This window comes from Pollicipes pollicipes, unplaced genomic scaffold, assembly GCF_011947565.3.
Source record: "Pollicipes pollicipes isolate AB1234 unplaced genomic scaffold, Ppol_2.1 Scaffold_7261;HRSCAF=8764_pilon_pilon_pilon, whole genome shotgun sequence".
In the NCBI taxonomy this organism is placed as follows: domain Eukaryota; kingdom Metazoa; phylum Arthropoda; class Thecostraca; order Pollicipedomorpha; family Pollicipedidae; genus Pollicipes; species Pollicipes pollicipes.
This window is the reverse complement of record NW_023597054.1, coordinates 20,964,877-20,976,007: the sequence shown is the minus strand read 5'-3', so window position 1 is coordinate 20,976,007 and position 11,131 is coordinate 20,964,877. Positions and strand designations below refer to the sequence as shown.

The window sequence follows — 11,131 nt, the reverse complement described above, 5'->3', positions numbered from 1 at the left end:
CATGACAACACGTCACGCCTTTACGTAAGTGTATTGGTAACAACTAGCACGCATCGCACAAAGACATCACACAGTACTCATTCACGGCATTTCAGGAGACACCAATAGTGTCTGTAGGCGTACAATACAACCGCAAGAAAGAGAGCCGCACGAATGTAAGAAAAGGATGTGTAGATGACTTTCATCATCTCATTTCTTAGCAAAGCTTGAGTTTGTTCGCGTAGGCGGCATTAAACTCAAGTAAATGTAGCGAGCCCCTCGGTGGTGCGCTCCACCTACAAACGTTAATCTGGGTTGATGACGATATCACAGTGCGGCCTAAACGACTGATCTTCCTAGACGTATTGCTGCTGCTCTGCCCAGAACAGCTCGGGGTGTTCAATCCTCAGCTGTTCGTACTCCGGAATCTGCGCGGGCGCCACCGGCAGGTGGGCGCCCTGCGGCTGGTAGCCTCCTTCGTCGGCCACGTAGCTGACTTGGTAGGTGTTGCCGTCATCGCCCACGAACTGGTAGCTGCCCTGCTGGGTGAGGCTGCCTGTCTCTGGCTGAGGTCCAGGGTACACCTGACCTGTCTCAGCCGCCTGCAAAAACAGATTGCACACTATGTCTAATATCGGTGGAGGCTGATCCCTAGAACTATGCGCTGCAAAACCGACGCACAAACGAAAAAGACACTGCCACAATAAAGTTAGAACCGATGGCTTTTTTCATGTGAAGTGTGATTTATGCACCGATCATAAAAGTGAGTCTTCGTATCCCCATACCCAGAAGTATGGACAGCGTGAAGTGCAAGACTCAGACCAACAGCACCCGGCTTGGCTGCGACTTATGTTACCCTCCTGACTAACAAGTACATCGCTGGCAATGTATACGGATGACTCTCTCCCTAATCAAACGTATTTAGTCAGAACGTGTCAACAGTTCACCGGATGAGAAATCCAGTGTCATCATGTGAAATGAGTGAAATAAAATCCTCAAAAACTTACCGCCTGTCCGTTGTCCTGTTCGTAGCTGTACTCGTAGCTTCCAGTGTTGGGATCCTGATCGAACCTCTGGCTGAGAATGCGGATCTCGGGCAGTCCAGACCTCACGAACTCATTAGCGTTGTAGTTTTGCGGCGCAGCAGCAGCCGCAACCACCAGTGTAGCAAAGACGAGCTAGGGAAAAGGCCAGCGCGTTATTTAGGACAATGCCTGCAATATATGTGCACCATGTTGACAAGAAAACGCGTGATTTGGGAGTTCAACCAAAAGAAGTCTCTGGCTACTAATTAGCAAATACGTAATTGCTTCTGGCAATTCGTTTTAATCCACAGAACTCTTATCTTTATTGTCTACTAACACGTGATTGCCCAAACATTTGTTACGCATTTGGAAGTTCCCGAACTTGCCTGGTTATCCAGTCTGTGATTGGAAACAGCAGATAACTTGAAAGTCCTCGACTGGGTATGTTTCTGTAACAATAATGGAGCTCCCTATCCTGGAGATGCGTTAGCCACTGCGGGTATCAGATTGTCATGGGGCCTGCCCAGTGCCACGTCTGCCTGTTAATCCTCGTTCGGTCGCCCCGTGCACGGCCGCTGTTTGGGCGACTACAGCACACACCACTCACCAGCTGCATGGCTCTGTGATGCTCAGATCTGTGGTGCTCGGTCGGCTGCAGCAAGCGACTGATGCTGAGAGCTCCAGATCCGGGCCTTATAAGCCGCGGCAGCGGCGATGCTGCGCGGGCGGGCTCCCCTGCCGTGCCGACCTTTCTCTGCCCCGACAGCCGACGGCGACCTTCACAGCGCTTGCCGCTGGCTAAATGCCTACCCGCGAGATCGTCCCAGCTCCGTGCACGTCTCCGCGCATGCTCCCAGCAAGAGGTGCCGATTAGGTTATACATTTGAGGAATCCAGAAAAACTAAGGTGGAAATTGGACGGGCATGCATACAAATATTCGGAACTTTTCGGATAGCCGATATTATTCTGTCGTGTCGCTTGTTGGTATGCAGGATGCACCTCACTTACAGACGATAATTTTATTTTTTAACATTCCAATAAAGTGAGGGAATACGTTAAGAGGCGTGACTTGAGTTATCGTTTGTATGTGGTAGTGTTTTTGTGCTTTTTAGGAGGATTGAAAATATATGAACAAGGTGATTTTTTGACGCATTTTGTGAGCTTAGGGTGGTCTCTCCTTGACTGCTTCTACTTCAGGACCTGAACGGGTACCCGCAGCAGGTGGGCGTCTTGCGGCGGCTGGATTTTTGCCGTTTCAACCATGGACTTTGGACACGACCTTCTTGAAATCGGCACTCCTGTTCCCAGTGGAGGCGGCGGGTGCAACGATGGTTGGCGAAGCGCCGTCAGCGTGTAACGGTGTGACTTGCAGCCGCTCTCCGAGCTGTGGCAACCGACGCAGCTATTGTTGGTGTGATGTGACGTCACACGTGCACACTGAGCAGACACATCAGGGTATGGAGGGCAGCAGGGTTTTGGAAAGACGGTAATGAATGAACGACGATGATTCAAGTGGCGTGCGATTGCTCATCAGCTGTCGCCTATCCCGTTCCGCATTACACCGTTCAACACATAGAAACGTGGGAGTAGCCCGACCTCAAAACAGAGGGTCACGGCCTGGGTGCCTCAGATCAGGGCGTAGAGCTACCCTGTGTGAATTTGAAATGATTTCGATCAGTACTAATCTCAGCTCCATCGGAGGACGATCTTTTTTTTAAGCCGAGTGTGCCGCTCATGACTATTTGACGATATGCAGATCTTGTACTGAAGTGTACCATTGTGTTATTCCAAACTGATCAAATTGAGTAATGTAAGTTATCAATTTTAACCGCCAGGGGCAGATCCAGGGCCAGTGAGGGGAGAGGATGAGTGTTTTACATATGCTAAACGAGTTGCGTGCTGTAGTCGTATTTGCACAGGATGCCAAATGCTTCCAGTAACTAAATGCATGCTAGCAACACATAATTAGATAAAGGTGAGCTTCAGCCGTTGTTCCTTCAGTTACACCAACATAAAGCGTGGTCACGTTTTGTATTATTTTTTTGCCACTTGCATGATGTACATCACACAGTGGCACGATTTTTGATTGGTTTTCAGGAGTGCACAAAAATGTTACTCAACAATACAAGAGGAGAGGCAAGTACTTTAAGTTTTAGATACCAAGCTTCTGCCGTTTTATTGTTTCTGTGCTACCACAATTAACCCTTTATTATAACAGATCTTGCATGCATCAAGCAATGAGTATTAGAAGAGAAGTCAGGGGGTCAAGCTTGAACAAAATATGTTGACTTAATACCTTGAGTGGCAAAAAACTGACACCTTCAATCTTACCGACGTGAAAAAGAACAATTAAAGCTCATGGCTTTTTAGCATGACTGAAAAAACAAGACGCACCAACTTGAGGTTTGTCCATTGTCATCATGCTTAAGTTATCGACGCTAATGAACCCTTTTAACCCTAAAACGATGCATCCGCATCCCACACCATTTGCGGACCTAAATTCCAACAATGTCCTGCCACTTCACAACAGCTAATGTGCTTTGCGCAACGCTCTAAATGGCAGTTTCGATGTCTTTTATGAAACATATCATTCAAACCCATCAAACATCCAGCATCACAAATTATTTTTCACCTTTCCCTTTTTGAGTGCGCTAATGAGAGCATGTTTTTAACTTAATGCGTGTTAAACTAAAGATCACCTGCCCCCCCGCGGCCGCAAGCCAGTTCGAGTCCTTCAACGACAACAGTTGATTTCGGCCGGGCAGGAGGCCAAAACTTAGCTCATCGGAGGACAAACGCGAAGTTGTTGCCAACATACTGCAAATTTGTGTGAGATTGCTCTGAAATCGTCCAGCACATAAGCTTATTTGTTCAGGGACCGTGGGAAAATCCTCCGTGGTCCTTCCCTTCACGGCGTCCCTGACTTCATTTGGGTTTCATTGGGCTTCAGTGGATTCAATAGTGTTGAAAAGATGAAGATGTAGTAGTATCGGTCAGTAAAACTTCCTCAATCTCATAAGCGCGTGCTCGTTCTAGGATTGCCTGTTGGCTTTGACTGGTACTCAGAAATCAGAACACTTATAATCAGTTCTCAGACGCAGGGAATTTGCCATTCGTTAAAAGGTATCCACTCGATGAAATGCGAAGTCTTATACAGCACGTACATGCAGATGATTTTTCTGTTGCTCACGCGGAAAGAGCAATTTTGGTTCGCCTAACGCTAGGTTAAGAATTTATGGACTAACATCAACATGAAGCATGGTCACGAAGGTTGCCGATTTCAGTTGGGTTTCATCGGTTTGTTTGGGGCTGAATAGTGTTGGAAAGGTGAAGATGTAGTAGTATCTGTCAGTGAAAATTCCTAACGGTTATAAGCACGTGCTCGTTCTTCCATTGCCCGTTGTCTCTAGCTAGTACTCAGAAATCAGGACACTTATAATCAGTACTCAGATGCAAGGAGTTTGCCATTCGTTAAAAGGTATTTATTCGATCAAATGCAACGAACAATGCAGCAAGTACAGGTAGATGATTTTTATATTGCCCACCCGGAAAAACAGTTTTGGTTCGCCTAACGCTAAGTTAAGAATTGTATGAACTACATCATGGACGATGGGCATGCTCTTGATATTAATGCCAGACTGTCTTTAAGCCACTTTTAACTGCCCTTTTTCCTGTATGACGTTTTGCAGATGAAATGATGGGCAGAAAGCAAAAGGGAAGGACAAATGTTCGGCATTCACTATCTTCGTCTGTAGCAGATATTTCCGGGTGTAATAGAGAGGAGGCGTGTGTGGGGGGGGGGGGGAGGGGGGGGATGTGTGCGCGTGCGTGCGTGCGTGTGTGTGCGTGCAGGGATCGCAAACGTTTTTGGCTTCTACTGGAGCCTTATTTTGACAGTGAGATTGACATAAAACGAGGTCAGTTAGGCCAATTATAGCCAACCCGTTACATTTTTCATCATCTGCAATGCGCCCTCCAACAACATGATGTGGAACTATCTTTAAAACTGATAGACCCGGGATGAAACCATAAGACTCAAAAACAAACTCGGAAGTGGACTGAGTCTCTACCGAGTCGGACGCAGATCAAGACTCGTAAGCCGTGAAAAATGACTGCATTTTGCCTCGAACTCGGACTGGTTAATGTTGCAAAAAGGAGTCAGAAATTCGATTAAGACTCAGAGCGCCTGGACTTGACGTCGGACTTGGCCTGAAAAACCTGCACTCAGACGCATGTCCGCAATGTGCTTCGTCGGGAATTATGCAAAGTTGATTACACATCTCGATCTCTTGGCTGCGCCATTTGTGTACAACCATGTCTCAATTCGATACGACATGCTATTTGGAAGCCGGAGCAAACATCTCGTTTGAAATGGTTTGTTCCAAGAAACAGTTCCTATGCTGCAATATACATACCGAGCCCACGACTGCCATGAAAACATGCCACGCCATGACGTACGTTTATTGATAAAGACTAGCATACATCGGCCGAAGTTATTGCACGTTGCTTATACCAGACAGTTAAGCAGAATAAGAACGGTATTTGTAGGCGCACAGCATAACCACACAGGTAATGGACGGCTTGCAAGCGTTTCACCGCATAAAATATCATATCCAGTGAAATCAAAGAACATGAACAGGTACACCAAGGTTGTGTATAGAACTTCCATCATCTCATGTCTTAGCAAACCTGAAGTTTGTTCGCGTAGTCGGCATTAAACGCATTTGAATGCAACGAGCCCCTCCGTGCTGCACTCCACCTCTAAATGTTAACTTGGGTTGATGTTACTATCAGAGGGTCTGAACAAGCGATGCTCCTAGACGTATTGCTGCTGCTCTGCCCAGAACAGCTCGGGGTGTTCAATCCTCAGCTGCTCGTACTCCGGGATCTGGGCGGGCGCCACCGGCAGGTGGGCGCCCTGCGGCTGGTAGCCTCCCTCGTCGGCCACGTAGCTGACCTGGTAGCTGTTGCCGTCATCGCCCACAAACTGGTAGCTGCCCTGCTGGGTGAGACTGCCGGTCTCTGGCTCAGGTCCAGGGTATACCTGACCTGTCTCAGCCACCTGCAAAGGAAGCATGCATATGATATGTGTTATCACTAAAGGCTGAGACTATGCGCTGCATTACTACCGCATAAGCTGGAAGACAGCTTCGGCATTGAAGGAAGAACGCATTCCCTTTGCATGTGAAGTGGGCTTTAATCGCCCATTCGCTTAGTCGGCCTTCGTATCCTCTCACTCGTAAGAATCCGCTGCCTAAATTGCAAGATTCAGACTATCCAAAACCGCCTTGGTTGCGACTTAACGTTACACTGCTGACTATCAAATACAATCCTGCAATGTGTGCAGATGACTCGTTACGTTAATCGCAGACATGTAGTCATGAAGATGAACAGTTCGCCAGAGTAGTAGTACACAAGGCATAACGCATAATGAGGAGGAATAAACTGTTCATAAACTTACCGCCTGTCCGTTGTCCTGCTCGTAGCTGTACTCGTAGTTTCCAGTGTTGGGGTCCTGATCGAACCTCTGGCTGAGAATACGGATCTCGGGCAGCCCAGATTTCACAAACTGATTAGCATTGTAGTTTTGCGGAGCAGCCGCGGCTGCAACCACCAGTGTAGCAAAGACGAACTAGGGAGAAGGCCAGCGCGTCAGTTGGGGCAGTGCTTGCGATATATGTGCACCATTTTGACAAGAAAAAAGGATCATTTAGTGAACACTCAAAGGAAATTTATCCCTACCTATCAGCAAAGGCTTCATGGCTGCTGCCCTTTTTTGCTGCTGCTACAAAAGCTGCCTTCTCATGAGCTATCAGCATAGGACTGCACAACTATTCTTATGCCTTTGGAACTCCGGAACGTTCCCAAGAACACGCAGTCAATTATTGAAAAGAACCACTCAACTGAAAGTCCTTGGCTATGCATGTTATTGTAGCAATTATTCAATGCCCTAGCCTGTAGATGCATTAAACACTACGAGCAGCAGCTTTGCATGGGACGAGCCCCATACCGCATTTGTCTGTTTATCTTCTCGTTCGGTCGCCCGGTACATGGCCGCTGTTCGGGCGACTACAGCACACACCACTCACCAGCTGCATGGCTCTGTGGTGCTCAGATCTGTGGTGCTGGGACGGCTGCAGCAAGCGACTGATGCCGAGAGCTCCAGCTCCGGGCCTTATAAGCGGCGGCAGCGGCGAGGCCGCGCCGGCGGGCTACCCCACCGTGCCAACCTATCACTGCCCCGCCAGCCGACGGTGACCTTGTCAGTAATTATTGCCGGCTGATTGCCCACCCGCGAGATCGTCCGAGCTTCGCGAATGCCTGTGCCTCCGTTCAGGTCATAGCACCGATTTAATTACAAATTTTGTCAAGTTTGGAAATTTCATAAGTTCAAATTGGACATTCCAGAAACAGGGGCAGAAATATCTGTTTTTTTTAACAAACGTTGTCATTCTTTCGTGTTGCAAATTGGTATGCATGATGCACAATGTACATCATGAGATGTACGCTGTACGTCTCTCACCGACGACCATCTACTTTCTTTTTATTCGATTCAAGTGACGGAGCCCGTCCCAACAGCTCATTTTTCTAGATCGCCTGAGTTTTCATTCACCCACCAGTTGCAGGGTGAGTTTAAGTGGCTTTCGGGGCTTGCTTTTTGTGGGATAGCCTGTGGACGGTGGTAGCAGCCGCGCTAGAAACTAGAAATTCGGCACAGGGACGTAGTAACTGCTAGCCCCCCCCCCCCCCCCCATCCCCCGATGCCCATGTTCTTTACTTGAGCGCCATAGTGTTTACTTTTGATTGCTTACCATAGTGCTGACTGAGTTCCGGCCCCACCACATAAAGAAAGTTATGATGACGTCCGTGGTTGGGCAATGTCAGAAGATAGGACGAACTGTCTAAAGAATTTAATGACCAACGAATCTAATGAATCTAGCTCGAAATAATAAATTCGATAGACCTTGGTTTCGTTATCGTATTCAGCTTGAAGACATCAAAATCAAGGCTCGGAGACAGACTTCATCTATGAAAAAGTTAAAATTGGGATTTCCCGACGTCGATGCGATACGATTTTGCAGGTGCCTTTGTCTTGTTGAATTCCTATCGAGCGTCAGACATGTCAAAGCATGCATGGAGTTCACATAGAAGTATAAGACGTGGTAATATCCGCCACTAGCCGTGTAGAGGTAACGACTGCATTTTTCTCCAGGATGAGATTTTTCTATTAAGAAAGGGTTTTATCATGAGTATGTGGATTCATTGACTCATTTTGCGATGCGGGTGGTGTTTGGTTTTTGCAAAATTCTTACAGTATGGGGTTCTCATCACGCCGCATCTGATAGTTTTGGTGTGCAAAAAGAAAATAGTCGTTAATGGGAGTCTCAGGAGTTTTATTTTGTTTCTTTGTTTTTGTGCCTATGGCCTGCTCGTTAAACCGTAGCTGAAGGGGTCTTTTGATTTCCCAGCATAAGGTAAACTTTCACACGCACCCTCAAATCTCAAACAGGTTTTTTATATACACAACACCAGATGTCAAGCATTTGCCTTGTAAACCAGGCATACACGCATTGCAAGTTCGGGTGCCGGATGGACAATGACGTGGTGAGAAAGCCGACTGGATTAGATTGTGTTTCAAAGTATTTTGGTTTTGTCATGCTGAAATAACATTAAGGCTAAATTTTTGGCAACTTATTTTATCTTGCACGTTTTAAAACTGACTCTATCTTTGCACACAGCTTTACCCAAGTATGATAACGTATCATAGTCGTTCAGGTCTTTGTCTCATTAGTGTCGATGGTGTGCCTGCTTATGTTGACGATGTTGCTGTTGATGTTGATGATGATGTTCCTGCTGCTGTCGTTTGTTATGGCGTTGTTTTTCCAGTCGATGTTGTTATGTGACTTGTCGGTGAAGGCGACGTCTAAGTTGTTTGGAGTAGCCGCTCGCTTGGAACAGGTTTTGTTTTTTCACATTAGAGGCCATTTGAAGAGGCATTCAAAAATGTTTTCATGGCACGTCGAAGTCCTGAATGGATGACTGGCTAATTTCTGGAACTATGCGCTGCATAACGTATGAGCTTGACAACATCGGCAGTAAAGTTATGACTTGGTGAAAACAAATGCATGGCCTGCCTTTGGCCTGCCGTAGGTCAGCCACCTTATGTGTGGATACTTATATGCTGAACAGTAGTAGGTAGATGATGTAAGACGTAGGAGTATCGGCCAGAAAAACTTTGTTAAGATTATGGGCACGCGCTCGTAATCTGATTCGAGGGGAGTTTTCCTCATTTCTATGACATTCTGAATCGAAATAGGCATCTTGAAGATCATTCGATGCAGTTCACAGCCCAGCCCTTCTTCAGAGCTAAATCCCTCTAGTTTCTGAGCTACACGCCCGCGAAGATGGGAAGACTATTGCGGGGAGAGTATTTCAATGTCACCTTGGCATTCATAACGTCATAATCACGTCACCCAAATGTTGCAATTCCATGACCCATGTGATGATCCGGGCCGAGAAAAGAATTGTCGAGCCCTTCACATTCGTGCACTTAAGTTTTGATAACCAGAACTCAGGTGCAGGAAATTTGGAAATAGCCTGTTGTTTCATTGCTTACCTTGAAATTAACGTTGTGTTTGGGTCAGCGCTTTACGCTTTATTAAACTGACCCTGTGTTTTTCCATTTGACGTCCTACCGGTGGAATAACGCGCAGAAAGCAAAAGGGAAGCACCTATGTACGGCAATCGCTGTCTTCAGGTGTAGAAATTAGGAGGGGAATGGACGTGTGGTAGGAATGACACATCTGCTTGACTACTATGGGAACCCCATGATGGTAGAGTTAACATCAGGCTAAGGCCAGTTAGGCTACATGCATGTCTACTCGTTACAAGCTCCATAAGCTACAATATCCACCAAAGTTTTCGAACGCAGACTCCAAGCCATTGGCTGTAAAAATAACTGCAGTTGACCGTAGACTGTTTAATGCACCCTTTTTGTTTAATGTTGACCGAACAAAGTAAAACACTCGATTCAAGCTCCGAACACCAGGACCCGAACTCGGCCTTGAGCTAAATGTCTTGTACTATGACCCATAGTGCAGTGTGCTTATTCAGAACAATGGAACTTCCATCATCCTTCCATGTCTGATGCCTTGGTGCACATCAAACCTTCAGCACGTCAAAACATGATGTTATTTGCAGACTGGATCAAAGCACTCACTTTTCAGTGCTCTGCTCCAACAACAAGTCCTTCTGCTTCAATTAAAAAATCGAGCTCATGGCTGCTATGAAACACGTCACACCTTTACGTAAGTGTATTGATAACAACTAGCATGCATCGCACAAAGACATCACACAGTATTCATTCACGGCATTTGAGGGGACACCAAGGAAACCTGTAGGCGTATAATACAATCGCAAGGAAGAGAGTCACACGAATGTAAGAAAAGGATGTGTATGTGACTTCCATCATCTCACTTTTTAACAAAGCTTGAGTTTGTTCGCGTAGTGGGTATTAAACGCATTAAAATGTAGCGAGCTCCTCGGTGCTACACTCCACCTACAAACGTTAACCTGGGTTGATGATGATATCAGATGGCCTGAACGACTGATATTCCTAGACGCATTGCTGCTGCTCTGCCCAGAACAGCCCGGGGTGTTCAATCCTCAGCTGTTCGTACTCCGGGATCTGCGCGGACGCCACCGGCAGGTGGGCACCCTGCGGCTGGTAGCCTCCCTCGTTGGCCACGTAGCTGACTTGGTAGGTGCTGCCGTCATCTCCCACAAACTGGTAGTTGCCCTGCTGGGTGAGGCTGCCGGTCTCTGGCTCAGGTCCAGGGTATACCTGACCTGTCTCAGCCACCTGCAAAAACAGATTGTGCATTATGCCCAATATCAGTGAAGGCTGATGAAGTGATGAATGATGAAGGACGCTGCCACAATAAAGTTAGAACCGATGGCCTCTTTCATGTGAAGTGTGGTTTATTCACCGACTCTGAAAGACAGTCTTCGTATCCTCTTACCCAGAAGTATGGACAGCATGAAGTGCAAGACTCAAACCAACCGCACCCGGCTTGGCTGTGACTTACGTTACCCTCCTGACTAACAAGTACATCCCCGGCAATGTA

The 11,131-nt window shown here is 46.9% G+C and overlaps 1 protein-coding gene across 1 annotated transcript; it reads right to left on the bottom strand.

Moving 5' to 3' along the window:
• Positions 1-302: 302 nt before the first annotated feature.
• LOC119111162 (cuticle protein CP14.6) lies at positions 303-10,887 on the bottom strand. The gene is made up of 3 exons (XM_037234988.1): positions 10,762-10,887; positions 6,466-6,636; positions 303-581 (listed from the first exon to the last, which is right to left on the bottom strand). Exons 1-3 carry the CDS (start codon positions 10,885-10,887, stop codon positions 336-338), a joined length of 543 nt encoding a protein of 180 aa, XP_037090883.1. The 3' UTR covers positions 303-335.
• Positions 10,888-11,131: the final 244 nt, after the last annotated feature.